This window comes from Eutrigla gurnardus (assembly GCF_963514095.1).
Source record: "Eutrigla gurnardus genome assembly, chromosome: 8".
Lineage (NCBI taxonomy): Eukaryota > Metazoa > Chordata > Actinopteri > Perciformes > Triglidae > Eutrigla > Eutrigla gurnardus.
In genome coordinates, this window is record NC_139922.1 from 3,511,777 (window position 1) to 3,533,606 (window position 21,830).

General features: G+C 42.2%; 1 protein-coding gene across 2 annotated transcripts in view; it reads left to right on the top strand.

The window, feature by feature from the left end:
- Positions 1 to 21,384, top strand: part of LOC311017200 (copine-9-like) — a 78,988-nt gene extending 57,604 nt beyond the window's left edge. Inside the window, exons 13-15 of one of the 2 annotated variants that reach the window (XM_084015413.1) lie at positions 3,155 to 3,212; positions 12,179 to 12,252; positions 20,643 to 21,384. In XM_084015413.1, the coding sequence (XP_083871539.1) occupies positions 3,155 to 3,212; positions 12,179 to 12,252; positions 20,643 to 20,825 (315 nt within the window). In that variant the 3' untranslated portion in view covers positions 20,826 to 21,384. The remainder of the gene's footprint in view (positions 1 to 3,154; positions 3,213 to 12,178; positions 12,253 to 20,642) is intronic. The other variant, XM_084015414.1, reaches the window with a different exon arrangement.
- Positions 21,385 to 21,830: the final 446 nt, after the last annotated feature.

Here is a 21,830-nt window from a genome sequence, read left to right on the forward strand (position 1 = left end):
TTTCAATAGGGCTTCGCTGCCCGACGTTGTCGGGGCTCGGGCCCTAATTATACCCTCAACTTCCAGATTAAATATAATGAATACGATTGAAAATGCTAAACCATACTCATTACACCAGAATAATTTAAAGGTACAATGTGTAAGATGTGGCCAGCATTTCTGTTTAAAATTTTTAAAACTTTATTTTTCCCAAGAAGGGCAATTCATTTGCAGTTTACCCCAACCACAGACACACAAACAACATCAACATTGTGTCAAAACGCACCAGGGGCCTGGGGCTTATACTACGAAGCGAGTTCAACATACCGAGGGTATCTTTCAGTTATCCAGCTTAAGTAACCCTAAAGGCAGGAACACACCGGCCCAACCGTTGGACGTCTGAAGCGTTCGGAGAGGCTCGGACGAGGTCGGGAACACATATGTTTGGTGTGTACAGCTGCGTCGGAAGCTTTCCGAGCCGCGCGGACGTTGTCTGATCAGACTGAGCATGCGAAGTCTGAGGAGGTGGGCTGTTGGACGTCTGAGCCATTGGATACTCTGATTGGCGGTGTGCTAGCGAATCAGAGTATCCAATGGCGGTGTGTGGGCGGGGTGGAAGTGACGATGGTAAACTCCGTATTACTCGTTCCCTACTGAGACGACGTCTTCGTAAAATAATGAGCCCGAGAGCACACAACGCGAGTGTCACCCTAGCCAGAGCCATCTTTCCAGAAATGCCAAGTATTTAGTCCACAAAGGTCTTCTCGAGTCGAACGAATACTGAACCAAGACTGTGTGCATTGTTTTTATCTGCACTCCGTTCCGTCATTTCCTGTTTTCCTGTTTTGGAGTACTGGCACGAGACTAGCGCCACCCGCTGTTAAGGAGGCTTATTGCATCTCGCGCAAGCGCAGAACGTACACGCTGCTGTGCTGTCGGAAGCACGTCGAAGCGATGTGTACAACGCAACTTTTCTGCCGGACGGGTCAGACGAGAGGCAACAGAGTGGGCGGAGAGTGGTCGGATAAGGCAGTTGGACGTCTGGGCGGTGTGTGGGGGCCTTAACAAAGGCAATCGGTCACACGACACTGGTTATAAACTCGTTAAGTCAACCCAGGGTTTCCCTTTCCAGCTATGAGCGCGTGCACATGAAAGAGGCGGGGTTTGCAGCATTTGACCAATCACAAACATGGATCAGTCTACGGCAGCAGAGCAGCATATTTCACGTACGAGGAGAAAACCATAATCTTACAGAAATACGAAGAAGTTAAACATATAATACAGGCAAAAAGCAACCGTTTCATCTACCAAATGCAGGAAGGACAGCTGGCAAAAACTTGCCGACTGTCGTATTAATAGTATTAATAGTTGCATAATATGACTGCCCTGTTGTAAGTGCACTAATAGATCTGATTTATTAACTAAATGTGTTAACTGTGCTGATAGCTCAGTGGTAGAGTTACCGCCCCATGTACTGAGGCTTCCTGCAGCGTGTCCCTCTGGGAATCCTGTGGGGGGTACTGTGGGAATATGGGCTACCGGGGCTGTAGCAACGAGCCATCTGGTGTGTCCGCATTCTTGGGACAAAGTCAAACATGTTCCCAGTGGGTGTTGGCCTCAGTCAGGGATGTCCCTCGTCACCAATCTTGTGATTTTCATGGAAAGGATTTTAACAACACATCTGGAGAAGGAGAGTGTCCTGATCGGGGACCTCAGAATTACATACTCTGACATACCTGCTTCATGCAGATGATGTGGTTCTGTTGGCAGCCAAGTGTGCAGCAGTTGGGATGAGGATCAGTACCTCCAAGTCTGAGGCCATGGTGCTCTGCCAGAAACCAGCGGGCTGCACCTTCGGGGTTGTCACTTAGTCTTTTTCACAACTGAAAGAAACATTTATCTATTGGTGTGGCAGCAACAGTGATCCATAAGTTTTACCGGACCGTTGTGGTGAAGAAGGAGCTGAGTCGTAACACAAAGCACTGGTTTTGTCAGTCCATCTGTGTTCCAACCCTCAACTACGGTCACAAGTTTGGGTAGTGACTAAAATTATGAGGTCATGGATACAAGCGGCTGAAATGAGCTTCGTGGGTTGACGGACTCAGTCTTAAAGATAGGGCAAGGAGCTCAGACATCTGACGGGGGGCTCAGAGGAGAGCCTCTGCTCCTGTACATTGAAAGGAGCCAGTTGAGGTGGTTCTGGCATTTAATCAGGATGCTTCATCTGTTAGAGGTGTTCCAGGCGCATCCAACTGGGAAGCGGCCCAGGGTAAACCCAGAAAATGCTGGAGGGATTATATAGCCAATCTAGACTGGGAACCCTTTGGGGTCCCCAGAAGGAACTGGAAAACGTTGTTGGGGAGAAGGACGTTGTGGAATGCTCCCCTAAGCCTGCTCAGTATAGAAGAGCTTATATAATTTTGAATGACGTGTTAGCTATTGCAAGAGACGTTCGATCTTTTGTATTTTGTATGTATTTTGATTGTAGAGTTTCGACAATGAGTGTAGTGTTTATTAGATCAAATCTAAAGAAAAAAACATATCATGCCCCCCTTCTGCCAGGAGTAGAGTGTAACCCAGGAAGTGGTTAGCTCAAATTCCATCGGTGTAAACGTTTTGTTGCTGCCACGACACAGGTTAGACTCTGCGCTTCACCAGCCAGTTTTGACTTCATGCGCTGGGGATTGTGCTGACTGAATTTGAGTTTCTGTGGCTTCTAATAAGATGAAGGTACAGGTCAATTATTCACTTTGGATTTTGTTCAATAAACAAACCAAACTACACAGAACGTACAGCCGGTGGTTTGTGGCATAAACACACAGTTGCTTAACCTGGCGGTTGCCACACATCACGATTATACGGATACAGTTATTTTGACCGACACTCAGTTTGAGCAGTTTGGTTGAATTTTGTGTTCTTGCCTTGCTGTTAGTTAGTAATTGACTTTATTTATTTTTGTAACACTGATGACTGCAAATGTTGATTGTATGGATCCAGTAGTAGAGGAGAAATGCCGCCCGCATATTTATTGGAGCAGGTAACTAGAAATTACACATTGCAGTTTCAACTCTCTTGGCACTTAATCATCCAAAGCTAATAGATATCTTAATGCATTTTAAGGATCTAATGAATCAACTAGAGATGATCAGTGTCTTTCTTTGTGTCTCCTCTACAGGCATCAGCACTGCCCCTGTCCATAATTATCATAGGTGTTGGACCTGCTGAATTTGGTGGTGAGTGTTCAATGTTAGGAACAGCTCTATCATTTTTCATGTCAACATGAAAAAACATGACAGAGGAGAGGAAAAGAAGTCACTTTATCTACAGAAATCACAACATTTCATCTTTGTCACAGGCATTCAGTAGAGATGCCTCTTCAGTCACAAACACATAAGTGACCCTCTTTAAGGTAATTGACATTACACATGGTTAAGGCAGTCAGCTAGACAACGATGAATGAGCACCCAGCATTGGAACAAGGAAGAAGGTGGAAAATCAGCAAAAATGTGAGCACTGTTCACTAGATTTACTAATCCATCATATTTCTTCACATATCAAATTCTCATCATTTACAGACATAGATCAGTCGGTAAAACCACTAACCTTGGCATAGGTTCGATTAGGGTTTGATGCTATCTGCCTACCTCAGGCATTAGTCTTACCAGCTCTGAGTGACCATATTTGGACTGCAGAGGAGCAACGGGTGGATCCGATGAGCAGCAGAGCGGCACCCCAAGCAGCAAACTTACGGCATCTATGCATGAAGTATTGGCTCATCTGCCTTGACTCGACTCCTAAACCTTTCCACAAGGTTTAGGAGTGTGTTTATGGGACTTTTTTACCGTTCTTCCAGAAGTGTATTTGTGAGGTCACACACTGATGTTCAGGGCCGGCCCAAGCCTTTATGGGGCCCGAAGCAAAATTTAATTTGCACCCCCCCCATACCACCACCTTAGCACCAGATGCTTCATCATCCCATAGGCTACACCATGTGTGTAACATACCCACTATCATTACCGTAATTTGTAATTTGCTTACATCATGCCGGTGTCATTCTAGCTGTTGTTTTTAACCTTACCAGAGAAGCAAACTCACAAAAATGGTCTAATTATTTTGCACTTTTAAATACAGTGGGGTGTAAATATGTGCAATATTAATTTCACTATTTGAAAGTAACATCAGCAGACAAGACACTGCATTTACAGTAAACAAGTTAACCAGTTTAATTTCGTTTGTTTTTAAAATTCAGAACAGATGTGCAAAGTTGTGCAAAATGTCCAATATTCCACAACAAAATTAGACCAAATGACATTCACATTATCTTCTTACATAACAATAAATAGTTGTAATAAAAATAAAATAAATAAAAATAAAATACTGAAATATGTGACCCGCCATGGCAAAACCAGCAACAAGTCGGGTGGGACGAATTCGCGTAAACGACGAAATAAGCTTTTTTTTTTTTTTAATTAGTGATTTTCGTTTTTTTTTGCAGAAAATGCAAGTTGAGATCATGAAGAAGCCACTCCATGCTTCAGATAATAGTATTAGTTGCCTTAAAAGTACATTTCGTATTTGTAGTTTCGGAAAAAATCTGCCGTTGTCTGTGTGTTTGCTGGGGTGTGAACGGCGATGCAGTTAATTTCCATACTGATCATCGTTGGTCATTCACGCGCTGTTGTTATTTTCTCCAATCAGGAAATCCTGGCCAATCAGCTGCAGGTTAGAAGCGAAACACATGGCTAATTATACAGCACCGGTGTCCCTCGCAGGAGGAGTTGGAGCGGAAGATATCACACGCTATATCTTCGTCAAATATTATCAGATTTCCATATGTTAGACATCATTGGAAAGCTTAGAAACTACACTTTAAGAATGATGTGGCTGGTCACATATTAAAATAAATCTAATAATGTCACAAAATGAATAGAGAAATGCACATCATAACAGCAGTTAAAGCTGGGGTATGTAATGTTGGAAAGCTAGCAAGAGAGCTAGCAAGATTTGAAAATAGCACCTCCTCCTGCCTCCTCTAAGTCCCCCCCCCCCCCCCGTCAGTGAGTCCGTCCAAGCTGATTCTTCCGGCATCAGCGAGACGTGAAGGCTGTGCACTAGACATGAAGGCATCTGATTGGTTTTTCACTCCGACCAATCCGCGCCCTTCGGTGCGAGGGGCGCAGATTGGTTGTTTGTTTTCTCAGTCCCACGGCGGCCACAGAGCTCTGTTTGATTCCGTTCCTTTTCCCGATGACATAATGTACTGATCCCTCTGAAATTAGACAGGCCATTTCACCCAGTATAACAAAAAGTGCTTCTGAACAGGATTACATACCCCATCTTTAAGCAATTAAAATGAACAATTCTTTTTTTTAAACTATGTATGAAGCCTAAACTAAACCACTGATGTTCAGATACTTTTCATTTTGTCCCGAGTAAAAGACACTGCCTCTACTCTATCCAAACCAAAGATCCTTCCTCTGCCTTAGCCCCATCTGACATTCAGAATCTTTGTTTCCTAGCTTTTCTGGAGGCAAAGTCATTAATGACATCATTGTAAGAGATGTCATGGCCAACTTTGGGGTTGACACTGATAAGTGCAAGCCCACTGAGTCTTTCCTGTGCCATGGTAGATCTCAAGTAGCTTTTTATCAATTTGAGTTTGGAAAAGCTCCGTTCTGCTGAAGCAACTGTTACAGGGAGTGTGCATGCGCTATCCTGAGAACTATCCAAAGAATGGGAACAACTCACAAATGTCATTTTGAGAGAGGTAAGTAAGAAGCTCAAATCCTGTCATCTTTGCTTGGGGAAGATCTGGAAGACTCTCAATCTCTGTAGCTAGTGCACTACCATCAATATCTGACTCTTCTCCACAGGTAAGTCTGACCTCAAGCACTTTACACTGGTCCCTCAATGGCTGCGCATCAAGATCACTAAAGTTGAGAAGCACACCAAAGTTGTCTCTAACTTGCCCCAGAGACTGAAAGCGGTCCTCCAAAGACTGAATGCCACAGTCTACCACTGCATTAAAAAATTACACTGTCTCTTAGCTATTGGCTCATCTGGTGCCTCATAGTGCCTTTTTGTGGACCTTAACCTCTTCTCCTTCAGCACTGGCTCAGTATTGATTTGCTCACAAATCTCTTTTGCAGTGACCATGTGCATCATTGAAGCCAGTTGTCCTACAACTGATCAAATTATCCTTACTTTTCTGAACGAGACTCACTGCAACATCAAGTTGCATGTTACCGGACTGAAGAAGCTTGCTTGTGATGTTTATTCTGGAAAGAATGTCATGCCAGACCACACAGCATATTTGAAATCTAAATGATCCTACTTCTTCAGCAAGGGAATGGGACTCAACTTCCACCATGGGGTCATTAGCATTTTCCCTGACCTCCAACAAGGCTTCTCTCACCTTATCTGCCTGATAGCGTAAAGGTTCAATGCTGTTAATGCGACTTTCCCATCGCGTGTCACTCCAGGACTTGAGGGTGATGCGTACATATTTCTGTAAAATGGCCCACCTTTGGCGCGCAGTTGGCGGAGTGGTTAGAGCGCATGCCATGTACGAACGTACATACGCAGCCGACCCCGGTTCTAATCCCGACCGGAGGTCCTTTGCTGCATGTCACATCCCCTCTCTCTCTCCTCATGTTTCCGATCTATCCACTGCTAATAAAAGGCGTCTACGCCTCAAAAAAATCTTAAAAAAAAAAAAAAAAAAAAAACGGCCCACCTTTGAGTAGAACCTGAGAAAAGTTTGTACATCTTCTCGACATTGCCGAAAAAACAGGTGGCATCCTTTGATGTTTTAGCTGCATCTGAAACCATCAGATTTAGGGTATGTGGGCTGCAAGGCACATAAAAAGCTTGTGGATTTCGTAGCTTGCACACCTTTGTTCTTTCCCTTCATGTTTGCCCCATTATCATAGGACTGTCCCCTGCAGTCCTGAAAAGGAATGTTCAATTCCTCAAGCCTGTTAAGGATGAGCGTTGACAAACCCAAGCCAGTAGATTGAGGAGCTACCAAAAATCCCCCAAAATACTCCTTTATCTCAGGTTTTCCATCACTTACTCATCTGACATCTGCTCTTTGTGGCTAATGTCTGGAGTACAATCCAATATTATTGCATAGTATTTGGACTCCTTAATTTCTGCCACCATTTTCCCCAGTATTTTATCACTGATACAGCCTATTAACCCATTCTGAATGGTTTTACCCAAGTATGTTATATGCTCTGCTCCACTGTCAATATGTCTTACGTGCTCTTTCAAAACTGGGTAAAATTTGGCCATCAATTCCACTTCTTTCAAGAAGATTCTATTATAATCTGCATGCAATGTGTCTGCAGACCCCCTGACAGCAAGATTCCTCTCTGCCAGAGACAGAATGATGCTTATTAAACGAGTGAGAACATCTCTCCAACGGTTTTTCTCTGCATCTAAGAGAGCCATTTCTGTGGAGTCAATTGTCTTCCCCTTGAATAGGTGAGCCAACTTCGTTGAATTTTTTCCCCATTTACCAACTGCCTATATATATAGTGGTAGTGAAAGCTTCGGCCGTCAGATTTCTTTGGAAATGTGAAGATTTCACTTACAGGCAGTGGTCCCCTGTTTACCAAATCAGTTCTTTCTGAGTCAGACAGTACAGCAGACCACTCAGCTGGGTCAACTGGAGGTGCTGATCCATGTTGATGGAACTTGTTGAATGTGGAGATGTGACATCTATGCTAGAAGCAGATGGACCTGTATGGAAATTACAATGTCTTTATGGACCTTGTTTTGTGCACTGGTGCACAGTCATGTTGGAACAGGAAGGGGCCGTCCCCAAACTGTTCCACAAAGTTGGGAGCATTGAATTGTCCAACATCTCTTGGTATGCTGAAGCATTCAGAGTTCCTTTCACTGGAACTAAGGGGCCAAGCTCAGCACCTGAAAAACAACCCCACACCATAATCCCCCTCCACCAAACTTTACACGTGGCACAATGCAGTACCGTTGTCCTGGCAACCGCCTCCATCAGATTGCCAGATGGAGAAGCGTGATTGGTCACTCCAGAGAACGTCTCCACTGCTCTAGAGTCCAGTGGCGGCGTGCTTTACACCGCTGCATCCAACGCTTTGCATTGCACTTGCTGATGTATGGCTTGGATGCAGCTGATCTGAAGGCCACATGAAGTGTGGAGGTCTGTAGTGGTTGACTCTGCAGAAAGTTGGTGACTTCTGTGCCTCAGCATCCGCTGACCCCGCTCTGTCATTTTACGTGGTCTACCACTTCTTGGCTGAGTTGCTGTCGTTCCCAATCGCTTCCATTTTGTTATAACCAACACCACTGCATCAACATGAAGTTAACCTCTCAGTATTGAGTCTGCGTGTCGCTGCTAGAATCTGTCAGGGTTTCACTGATGTACTACAGACAATTACAATGTTATGTTAGCAATCTCCGGTGGAGAGAGAAAGAGAGAGAGAGAGTGAGTATGACGTCAGCAGTAACGTTACAGCATAAATGTAGCAGTTCAGTCTGTATTCTGCTTAATTTTTTCGGTGAATAAGCGCTACAACTAGATACATGTTAAGTTCTGTGTGTTGTCATGCGCTATAATCCTCGTGACAAGCTGTTCGTCTGAGTCTCTTAGCTTTTTTTATTATTTAATGTCTTTCAACTGTGTGATAGCAGGTGAAACAGTTCATTATTAATATCTCTCTGCTCTGTTTTTATCAGGAAAACACAAAGTTGAATGTTAGAATGTCAGCAACAGCATCATGTTGTATTTTTAATTTGTTACAGTCAGAAAGTGAGGATTGTTTGATGAAAAGTTATTGTTCGAACTGTAATGGTATAATTAAGTACAAGAATACAAGTATTTAGGGATGGTAATTGATATGATTCGGTTCTTTTATCGATTCTCTTATCGATTCTCATTTGGAAAAAAAGGAGAACAAACAGGTAAATTAGCATCAACTTTAGTTCAGTTTAGAAGTAACATGATGACCTTACAGTACAAACCCAACAGTGAGGTCTTAAGGTATAATAATAATAAAATAAATATTCTTGTATGTAGAAATAAACAAAATACAACATAAATTATTCTGTGGCAAATACAAGAATGGCCAGTAACATCCAGTAACATTTTTCTAATAGCCAGTGATAAATTCAGTCAAGTCCAATGGAACTGTGCATTACAACTATGACGTATGAGAAGAAGGCATTCATTTAATGTTAACTGTTAGTAATAGCAGGTTTTACAACGAGGCAAATGGGGCTAACATGATAGGCAGTGTTGTCTGCAGTATTACCGTTTTTTTCAGTCACTAACAAGTGTTTGTCCAACCAGTTGTCACATTTTCAAAACTCTAAACACAATTAGCACAGCATCGGTCTTTTGTGGCCATACCATTCACACATTTCATGTCGTTTTCACACAATATGCAGTCAGTGAACACATTTCCACAATGCTTACATTTTCTTAACAGACAAGCTATACCTCCCAACATAATTATGGATTGTTTTTGTATTATTTACAAACTTTAACACATCCCACAAAAGCAAAAACAATATTCTAAACCTTAGATACAGTATAAAAACCTCTGCCTCTGCAATGATATCAGTTCAAAAACAATATTTCTCAGAGAAACAGAAAAAGACAAACTTTTTATCTGGGCTTTTTGCTGTTGTTTTTTTGTTCAGAACGCTCTTGTGTGTTTCATGTTTCATTTTGTTCAATGTAAGCAATACTGTAAAACGTTTTTCTGTTCTATCATACTGTAAACAGTATTTCTACTGTACCTCCTGTAGTAAACAGTAAAGGAAAACAATGATTTGCTTTTTACTGGAATGCTTTTGAATGTGAACATTACATGTAGACTTACAGTTCCCAACCAAGAAATGCAGTGTAAAAACGGTGGATTGCATGTTTTGCATGCAAATACCTGTAAAACCGAAACATAAAAGTCTATGCAGTTTTTGTTATGTCAAAAATAGCCAATATTTTGAAACCTGGTATACTTTGATTGACTGCATGTACCTTGTGAAGTGAAAACAAGTGTTATTCTTTGACAGAATAATTTCATTTTGAGTCAGATTTCCAGTGTTTTGGTAAAGTGTGTGTGTGCAGAGAAAGATGTGTTCTATTTTGAAATGAAGAGTTAGTATATATTTAACAAAATGTGTTTTTGAGAAGAAAATTATCCATTTGGCCAATTGTGTTTTGTAGGTGTGAGTCTGTGTTAAGAGTTTAGAAACAGCAGAGGACATGCTAACGTTGCTGCTGCTGCTGGGTTGAGAATCACTCTGGAGCGGATCGAATGCGACATTCATTCAAAGTTATCGCATGCTGTGTGCGCAAATATTTCTGCATATTGGTAGTATTGGTAGAAATGTAACCACACTTTCGAGCATTTGTACCGCTTGGATGCCATGTTTACTGCCGGCTGCACTGGACTGGACGTCGCCACGCATGTTGCGTATCTTCGCAATCTACGCAACGTGCGTGGTGACGTCATTCGCGCCCACTGGAATCGATACTGGAATCGATAAGGGAATCATTTGCCTGTTTTGATTCAAAACAGGCAAATCGAATCTGCAAGGTTTCACTTATTTACAAGTCACCCTCTCCTTTATGGAGCTAGAACAGTCTCATAATTCATAAATGCACACAGAAATTCATAAATGCACAAAAAAGATTTACAAATGTATTTGGGGATTTGTATATACATGTGACTCAAAACACAAATACATTTTCAATGCACACACAAATATGTTTCATTTCATATGTAAGTAAAAAATATTCACATATAAAAAACAAGATTCATAAACATATTTCCAATGCACACACAAATCTAAAAAAAAAATCACAAATACATGAATGTTAAAGTATTTGCAATCTTCATCAAATACGCATTTGGGGCTTGTTACATTCATATATGAACTGTTGGACCTGTATTTACAAAGTGCTTTTAATTTGTAAACCTCCCTGCATTTGTGTGTGAAACTTTTGAGACTCCCCTGACGTGACTCTGATCCACAAATGCGTTTTTTCTAAGAGGAGGTTGTCTGTAGCCAATCAGATGTCTCCCTCCTTTACAGCCAATCACGTGAGTGCGTTGCGTTGGAGGGATATGGGTGCTAGAGCCAGAATCGACCTTATTTCTGGAGATAATTTCCCTTCTTCCTGTGCTCCCTGTCCTTATGCTGTATAGATTAGATGTACAGTTATATAAATATCTATTTTTCTTTTATAAAGAAGCATTTTATGGAAGTAATTTATTCCCTCATTCTGGGGAAGATGAACCGGTGCGGGCGGAGTTGTGTTTTAGACTTTTGGGGGAGACACTCACGTGATTGGCTGTAAAGGAGGGAGACATCTGATTGGCTACAGACAACCTCCTTAGAAAAAACGCATTTGTGGATCAGAGTCACGTCAGGGGAGTCTCAAAAGTTTCACACACAAATGCAGGGAGGTTTACAAATTAAAAGCACTTTGTAAATACAGGTCCAACAGTTCATATATGAATGTAACAAGCCCCAAATGCGTATTTGATGAAGATTGCAAATACTTTAACATTCATGTAATTGTGATTTTTTTTTAGATTTGTGTGTGCATTGGAAATATGTTTATGAATCTTGTTTTTTATATGTGAATATTTTTTACTTACATATGAAATGAAACATATTTGTGTGTGCATTGAAAATGTATTTGTGTTTTGAGTCACATGTATATACAAATCCCCAAATACATTTGTAAATCTTTTTTGTGCATTTATGAATTTCTGTGTGCATTTATGAATTATGAGACTGTTCTAGCTCCATACTCCTTGTGTTAAATTTGTTTCAAACACACTCTTCAAATTTGTTGAAATGTATATATATATAATAAAAACAATTTGAAAGGAAATATACATTGACTGTCTGCTGCTCCTCGGACCAAAGCCGTGCCAATATTCCATCGTAAGTAGGTGCCAGTGTGCCTAAAAAGAATTCTAGGGGAAACACTGTATATATACATGCTCCGCTGAATAGATGTTCTTACTCCACATACTGTGATCCAGCAATTAGAAATAGCAGAAATAAAACAATATCCTTTGCTTTCTTTAAATCATCCCTCAGTGGTTCCAGTATTGAGTCATGCTCTCTCTCTCTCTCTGTCTCTGTCTCTCTCTCTCTCTCTCTCTCTCTCTCTGTCACCTTCTCTCCTTTGTAGCTATGGAGGAGCTGGATGGAGATGAGGTGAGAGTGTCCTCCAGGGGACGTTTGGCTGAGAGAGACATTGTACAGGTACTCACCATAATCTTGTTGCATGTTGCAGGTTGAACTTGAGCTTGTTTCTGTCAACAGCAGATATATGGGGGACTTTTCCCTAGAGAAGGATGGCTTACATTCAGCAAGCACACGCACAGGAACTGCCTCATACATTATTACAATATCCATATATTTACCACTGAACAAGCTCAGTGTCTTGCTCAAGGATACACTACTCTGATTCTGGTTTCACCCATCTGGTATTAAATCAAAGAGTCAATTTTATCCCATTAAGTCTCACATATATTGATGGAAAAGTGAATGGAAAAAGGTTGTTATGGTGTCACAACAACCCAAATCTGTATGATGCAGGTCCTTGTTTTTACTGGAACAAACAGGATTGAGATTTTCTTGTGTCTTTGTTGTTGGTCCGTTTGAGGCTCCATTCCATTGACAATTTTTTTTATAATCTTTCAATTTATTGTGGATTATAGGAATTACATTCTTATGTAATTTTTTTGCAACTGTCATTTTCAGACGGACGCCATTTTCATTTTCACACCCATCATCAACATTATAACACACCTGCACACATTTTGATCTTTTAAATGACGTGTGGTCAGGTGCATGGCTATTTTGAGGCAGTAGAAAGGAATTTGTAATTTACTAACAAAGCCTGATCTAATGATTTTTTGGGGGTCTGTATTCTGATAGGACAGCATGACAGTGAAGGAGTTGTTTTCGAACTCGGGGCGGCTGCAGTGAGGACTCAGCCTCAGTACAGCCTGGTCTAATGTTAAAGTCCCAGTCGGCAACATTTTTTTGATCATATTCACTGAAGCCGACACTACGCTCCGATAGAATAACATAAATCATACAGTTTTAGAAAAAAAAGTGTGCCTCTTCGTGCGTAGAGCCTGTTGTTTGTTTTGCAAAATATCAACAACGCCTGGGGTCATCCTGTCCAATCAGCACGCAGGGCTGTGTTCATGCACACAAAGCCCCTCCCCCCTCGGGTCGTACCACTATCACAGGGGGGAGGCAGAGGGAAGTAACAACAAGCTTCTAATTCCTCAGTTGAAAAACGAAACGAGGAGGTCCAAAACAACCAAGGAAAAGAAAACACCAGTGGAAAAGAAGGAAAAAAAGAAAGATTGTGACGGTGCCCGTGATAAAACCAGAGTCAACGTCAGACCCGCGTTTTAAAGGTGGCGTGATCTAAGGGATTTCAAAGGGCACGAAGTCGAGGGGAAGGAGCTCCGTGGTCGTGGGGGAGGAGCGTGAGAGTTGTAAACATTCAAAATCTGACAGAGTGCCCTCCGTCCGCCAGACTTGCCGACTGGGACTTTAATGAATTTTCCTGCTATCCCATTGACACATTATGCAGATAGTAAGATGCACCTACACTGAAAAAATTATAACCCTGCTCAAACTAAAATGCATTTGACTCAACCTTAATTCTTTTCCTTGATCCAAATTATTTTCTTGACATTTTAGTAATTGAACCAAACTAATACATTGAAATTTGAACCAACCTAATGTATTCACTTTTAACTGAATTAACTAATTAATTTACATATATCCAAACTATATTTTTCACATTTTATTTGACTTCAAAAATAATTTGTGTTTCCCACCTTATAAACTCTATAAAAAAGACACTTGGCCAACAGATTACGTTAAATGTATTTATTAATATTTAACATATGAACCATATGCAACATATCAACACAGAGGTGGACAGGGGAGAAGAATCCAGAATCAGAAGGTCCTGGTGGTTTCTTGCTATTTTACTCTGGAGTGTTTCATCAAAGAACAGGAGAAGGAGCTTCTTTTATCTGGAACTTCTTAATAAAAGTGGCTTTGTATCTCATTAACATTACCAGAACATTATTATTAGAAAAAATCCTACTCTGTTGAAAACGGATTGTTTTCACAAATAGCACTTGATTGAAGAGACCTTTTGAGTGGAGTCCTGAGAAGGATGATTCCTAGTCAGATGTTTGTCAACCATCCCATGTCTTGGACGAACAGGGACAATTTGCATGGATGGGGATGGCAGTCTTTGCATTTCCACATCCGATAACTGAGAAAACAAAGGAAGAAATAGTGAATTCCCTTACAGGTGATACTGATTTGTGTTGGCTCAATCAACAGAGATAAAAAAAATACAGTAGTCCATTTGCTGCTAAGAAAATGTATAGATGAGTGAGGGTCTAATATTCAGGGTGATTTGTGCAATGATTAAAAGTGATGTGCAGGGTAGATGCAATATATTACCTGCAGGTTGGATGAAGATACAGGCTGCAGCCAGGGAGCTGAAGAGAGCAGCCTTGTGGATCTAAAAGCATACAAAAAAATTAAAAATAAACAATTACTACTCTGTGAAGACCATATAATACAGAACCAAGAAGTAAACCTTTCTGGGTGGAGAGCGAGATAGCCGGTGTTTTCTCTCCAGCAAACGACAGCTCAGCCGCAGAGTTGGAGGGCTACTAGCCCAATTAGCTGTCCCGGATATTAGCAAGTGCTAGCACGTCTCCCGTAACAGCAGCACCGCTAAAAAATAAATTAAAAAAAATACAGTACGAGTGTAGCGCTGGACCTGCGGACGGACTGTATATAACTAAAGCCTCAAGTGGTAATAAGTATGAGAGCTTGTAGTGAGCTAGCTCGATGCTAACTTCGGGTAGCGGTTAGCATACGCCGCTGACACCCGCTTCCCAGGTCACCACAATGGCTCTCCTGCTCAGTTTAACAAAACGCTGGAGGCTCCGGTTGTTACCGGCTCACGTCTCCAGCGCTTCACTCGGACTATATTTCCTTTCTTTCACGATCCTGATACTTGTAAAAGCGCGTCACAAATAAATGTATTATTTATGGTCATAGCATTACTGGTAAATGCTAGCTAGCCACCGCCAAAGCTAGCTAGCCAGCTTAAATTGGGTTTTCTTTGCACACACACAAAATACTAAAACTTTAATTATCAGCAACTGCTTTGCTACTTAGGTTTATTTTTGGATGAAATCCACACAGGACGTAAACGATATCCACGTCAAACGGTGCGTCTGGCCAGCATGCCGAGAGATACGGGACTTCACTGCTCTGACTGTGCAGTGTGCAATTCACATTCGATTCAAACTTAAAATATTACCTGCAGGTCATGACGAAAAAAAAATGTTTTGGGAGAAATCAAAAACTTTGTTTTGGGTCCTTTAGACGTGTATTTAGTTCAGGATAAATCAAACTTGATGTCTCTAAATGCAAAAAGAATTAGTTTCACAATGAAATCAATAATTTTATCCTGTTTTAAATGGCAGTTATTAGTTTGAATGAACAACTGCATGTTACACTTTTTTCAGTGTAAATAGAAAAAGTAGTTTGAGCACCAAAACCAAACTAAATTTCCTGCATTCTGGGGAATTTATTTATCAATTTATGGTGGAAAAGTTTAAGTTTAAGTAACTTGTGGCCTTTACTTTAGACTATGTGCTATAGATGCTGTTGGTTATCAGCCTTCTGTTGTGGCTCTTTGAAGACTTCATCCTCAATTCAAAGTGAATTAACCTAGGACTTTTATCATGTATTTATTTTCCCCACACAGGTGACACTGCTCAAGTTACAAGCTATGAGCCGACAGTGTTATATTTAACAGGGTAGTTTTTAGTCAGGACATTTTCTTACTGAGTCTATTCCAGGGTGCTGGAGAGGAGAATTCGGCCGATAGTCGAACCTCGGATTCAGGAGGAACAATGCGGTTTTCGTCCTGGCCGTGGAACACTGGACCAGCTCTATACCCTCCGCAGGGTGCTCGAGGGTTCATGGGAGTTTGCCCAACCAGTCCACATGTGTTTTGTGGACTTGGAGAAGGCATTCGACTGTGTCCCTCGTGGCATTCTGTGGGAGGTACTTCGGGAGTACGGGGTCGGGGGCCCTCTGCTAAGGGCTGTTCGGTCCCTGTATGACCGGGGCAGGAGCTTGGTTCGCATTCCCGGCAGTAAGTCAGACCTGTTCCAGGTGCATGTTGGACTCCGGCAGGGCTGCCCTTTGTCACCGGTTCTGTTCATTATTTTTATGGACAGGATTTCTAGGCGCAGCCGTGGGCCGGAGGGGATCTGGTTCGGGAGCCACTGGATATCATCCCTGCTTTTTGCGGACGATGTGGTCTTGTTGGCTCCTTCGAGCCAGGACCTCCAGCATGTCCTGGGGCGGTTTGCAGCCGAGTGTGAAGCAGCCGGGATGAGGATTAGCACCTCCAAATCTGAGGCCATGGTTCTCGACCGGAAAAAGGTGGCTTGCTCCCTCCAGGTTGGGGGGGAGTTCCTGCCTCAAGTGGAGGAGTTTAAGTATCTTGGGGTCTTGTTCACGAGTGAGGGAAGGATGGAACGTGAGATTGACAGGCGGATCGGTGCAGCGGCTGCAGTAATGCGGTCGTTGTATCGGTCCGTCGTGGTAAAGAGAGAGCTGAGCCGAAAGGCGAAGCTCTCAATTTACCGGTCAATCTACGTTCCTACCCTCACCTATGGTCATGAACTTTGGGTCATGACCGAAAGAATAAGATCCCGGATACAAGCGGCCGAAATGAGCTTCCTCCGCAGGGTGGCGGGGCGCTCCCTTAGAGATAGGGTGAGGAGCTCCGTCACACGGGAGGAGCTCGGAGTAGAGGCGCTGCTCCTCCACATCGAGAGGAGCCAGTTGAGGTGGCTCGGGCATCTGTATCGGATGCCCCCTGGACGCCTCCCTCGGGAGGTGTTCCAGGCATGCCCCACCGGGAGGAGACCCCGAGGAAGACCCAGGACACGCTGGAGTGACTATGTCACCCGGCTGGCCTGGGAACGCCTTGGGGTCCTCCCGGAGGAGCTGGGGGAAGTGTCCGGGGAGAGGGAAGTCTGGGCGTCCCTGCTCAGGCAGCTGCCCCCGCGACCCGGTTCCGGATAAGCGGAAGAAAATGGATGGATGGATGGATGGATTTTCTTACTGACTCTGCTCTCAAAGACACTTCCAGATAAAGCAAAGGCAACAAGAGAGAGCCTCCTGACTACCAGTAGTTCAAATTTGTCATCTGTGGAGGATCTCCCACCTACTACATACTACTGAATGAACTCCTTTTGCTATCTACAGAGGACATTTAGGGCTTTTCAATGATACCAAATGTAAAGGGGTGGGGCTTTGGTACCTTTCTCTTCCTCATTCAGGAAAGTGGCGTCCGTCAGTGCAAGCGCATTTTATGGGAAGAGGAAAAGTAAGTGCATAATACTTTTTATTGAGCAAATTTTGGCTTGAAATGTTGTTGGCATGTTTTATATAAGTCACTTAACAACACATTAAAACATTGTTTGAATTATTTTAACTGTATTTTAGCATAGTATTTAAATTGTAGTTATTTCCTCCATTTTGTTCTGTTTTTTCAAATGACAAGAAAGGGAGTATTTCTCAGAGGCAGAGAGGATTTTACTGCAAATTGTTGATGGAAACTGAGATATTGAGTTGTCTGATGAAGAAGATCAAGATGCAGTGTTTGAGGCAGAAGCAGAGGAAGATGATTCAGAGAGCTCTGAGGATGAAATTCAGGCAGGGCAAGCAGATGCAGAGGAGTCAGATCAAGCAGAACAGGCCACATCTTAGTCCAGTCGGCGTCCACTGTGGAGCAAGAATACAAAGTACACCTTGAGTTTATATTATCAAAAATATATTACTTATTTTCTCTAACAATTAAGATTCATTTTAATTTTGTTTTTCTCCCTTTAATGCTTTTCTTAAGATTCAAATCCCAACTCGATGATCCTCCCATTATGCAGAGCAATGATGCCATGACACGCCAAAACTGGACCCCAATGGATTACTTCAAGCAGTACATCGACGACTCCGTATTTGAAGGAATGGCCCAGTGCACAAATCAGCGTGAAGTCTGTGTGTCTGGAGCAACACTAAATACCACTCCTGAAGAACTGAAGACATTCTTTGTGAATTCTATTTACATGGGCTGTGTAGGATATCCAAACATTCAAATGTATTGGGCCTCAAATACCAGAGTTCAAATTGTGTCAGAATCCATGACCAGAAATCGGTTTTACAAGCTGAGAAATTCCATCAAGATTGTCAACAACCTCGACGTTTCAGACGATGAAAAAATGAGTGATCTCTTGTGGAGAATCAGGCCCCTCTTGACCAAAGTAAGGCAAGGATGTCTGAGTCTGCCTAGAACAGGAAAATTGTGCATCGACCAGCAAATGGTTCCATTTACTGGTCGATGCCCAGTGCGCCAGTATGTACTGGGCAAACCATACCCAACTGGATTGAAGGTGTTTGTCTTGGCCGCACCAACTGGTCTGGTCTTAGACTTTGTGGTCTACCAAGGTAAGACTACCTTCAGAGATACAGGAGGAAAGGACATTGGAGAACAAGCTGTTCTTCATTTGGCAGAGTCTGTTCCCCAAGGAACCCACCTGTTCTTTGACAGGTTCTTTACAACGATCAACCTCCTCGACACCCTGATGACAAAAGGGCTGACAGGGACTGGAACTGAGCAACAGGGTTCCAAAGGAGTGCAAGATCATAGGGGATAAGCCCTTCAAGAAGAAAGGAAGAGGGGCATCGGAGATGGTAGTCAGACGAAGCCCTCCTGAACTTGCTGTCATAATGTGGTTGTACAACAAGCCAGTTGTCATGGCATCCTCTGCCTATGGCATTGAACCCCAGGACACACGTAGAAGATGGTTCAAGAAAGACAAAAGGTTTGTCCAGGTGTCAAGGCCACTGGCAATTGCTGAGTACAACACCAACATGGGTGGCTTGGTTGACCGAATGTTGAGTTTCTACAGGATGGCCTCTCGCACTCGGAAATGGACAGTGCGTGCAGTTTTCCACTTTTTTGACCTGGCAATCACCAACTCATGGCTTCAGTATAAGAGTGACTGTCAGTTTCTGGGGAAGAAACAACTGAAGCTCCTTGACTTCAAACTGCTCCTTGGTGAAGAGCTGATTACTCGGGCCCAAGCAGGAATTGCAAGTGACAGCGAAGATGACTACACTCCACCAGTTTCCAGTGGAAACCGCAGCCAAAATGCAGCTCTGAGACACTATGGTGCCATCCATCTTCCAGAGATGGTGGACGAAACACATGCATCAAGGTGTCGCAGATCCGGCTGCAACATATGTGATGTGCACGAAATGCATGGTATTCCTTTGTGTTTCCAAGAAGGGGAATTGCTTTTTGAAGTATCATGCCAAATAAGCACAACAAAACAAAACAAAAGTGATGATGGACAGTTATGTGGATGTTAAACTCGTTGTTGTGTTGAGTTTTTGGTATTTTCTTTGGGACTAACTGGTTGCCATCAAGGTTCAGTTTCACATGTATGGCGTTCCAATGTCCACTGTAGTGGACACATGATATCTTGAAAATAAAAACTTTTTTTTCAAAAAAAATGTTTGCAGTATTCTAATTACCTTACAAAGATTGGGGAATTTAAAAAAAATTGTGATTGGACAATATTTTTTTTCCTGGTAGTCAGGAGTTTTGCAGTGTTTCATAAAGAGAACTGCAACCTCACGATGGACTGTAAAAATCAGATCTGGGAACAGTTAACAGTAAAAACTAATAAGAAAACACAAAAAGGAAACAAATTCAATGGCCTCTGATAACAATGCACTTGTGAATGTATCTATGGTACCGGTAGAAGCCAGTGAGCTGGCAGAGCATCGGATGATAAATGTGTAGTGTCTAAATGTTGAGAGGAGCCATGTTATTATAGAAGATCGCAGAACTACTCAAAGCAAAGTGACAGTAACAGTAATCATGAATATATTCAAAGGCTTAACTAAATTGGTTTGCTTCTACAGAATTAGTGAATACAGTAACTGTTTTGTAAAACATCAATGCATAACAATAATGACAAATTAGACATAATATGTGTAGCAACAGGCCACGGGGGGTTAATAACTGGATAATTCCCATTATAAAGCTGTATGGATATTGCTATTGTCAAACTGATGGAGGATATTGCTGATGTCATTCAGTCTAAAACAACCTTTTTCACATTTTGATGCAGGGCAATGCCAATTGCATGGATCAATTGTGAATATCCACAGTAACACTATACTCCATGTGTGGGATATTACAAACTAGGAAGCACAAATTGCCATCAAATAAAAGATGATATTGAGAGAAAGTTGAGGGGGTTTACTGTGAGAAGATGTGAATTGAAGGTCATAAATTAAAGCTTCGACAGACAGATGTTGTCCGTCTTCAACAGACAGATGACAGCAGATGTATTTCATGTCTGAAAAGTCCTAAACATTAGAATTAGAACAAAACTTTATCCCTTGTTTATAATGCCTCGAAAGATATGTTGTCAATCTGTATTGAAACAGGACACATACCTTCATACAAGTTATACTAACATACAGTTTACTCCTGCTTCTAGTTTGTTCCATTCAGAGACTACATCGACAGATCTGGAAACCAGGTCCTCAGCATGGCCCGACTGGTTAAGGACGTCCTTGCCGAGGTCCCTGACCAGCTGCTGTCTTTCATGAAGAGCCGAGGCATTGAACCACGACCGGCACTCTCATCCTCGCCACTACCTGAGCAACACCGGCATATCTGACCCTGACACGACCCCGCCCACTTGTCTCTGCCTCTCCACCCTGACTCACTCCCTGCTCATCTACACTCCCCTCTCGTACAGTCGGCCTCTTCCTTTCTTATCACCGCTGAAGCCAAACAGGCACATCACAGCGACACAGTGGGTGCTCATCCCTGAACGACCTGAATGCTGTCCTTCATCTTTTCTTCAGGAGGTCAAACAAGCGGTGCCGAATCTCTTGATACTGAAAAAGATTAAATCCATGGGTTTTTAAACTGTGAGGGGCACCTCGACATGAGGCAAAGAGAAAGGTGCATGTGAGTGTTGTAAACATGTTTGTAGTTGGCTTAGTCCTCTGCCACAGTGGATGTGACATACAGCTCATGTATTTTCTATGTCCCACCTCTCAAATGCTGCCTGGCCAATTACATTGTAGCGTTGTCTAGCTTTGACCGGGGTCAACTATATACAATAGTTTCATATTTTCTTCATTTTCAGGTTGGTTTTGGGGAACTAGTCCTGGTTAAACATGATACGTGTTACCTGGAGATGTTGGAAGGTGATTTGCTTTAATATAAAATGTTCTATGTAAAAAAAATCATTAGCAGACGTTAGCAAGTCATTAGGTAGAATGTCTACACTGCTTTTGCTTTTTAATGATTGTAACAGTGAATAAAGACCTACCCAGCTTAACAGGAACAGTGTTCCTTAATTTGGTTCTTCTGTCTGGATCACAAGGTGATGTGGTGGTTCACTTTACAGTTATTCCCGATTATTCACAACTGCAGCTACATGTGCAAAACTCTAACTACAGTCAGCATCACCAACACTCACCTGCATTATGTCGTCATGACGACAACACACACTGTCACTCGGAACACACTGAGAGGAAAAACACTACTATCAAATACCAACACACAAGTTAGACACTTTTCATCTTTACAGTTTGAATCATTTCAGTGATGAAACACAAATCAATATTTTCTTAAAGAGTGAAATTCTTTCACATGAACATGTTTATTTTAT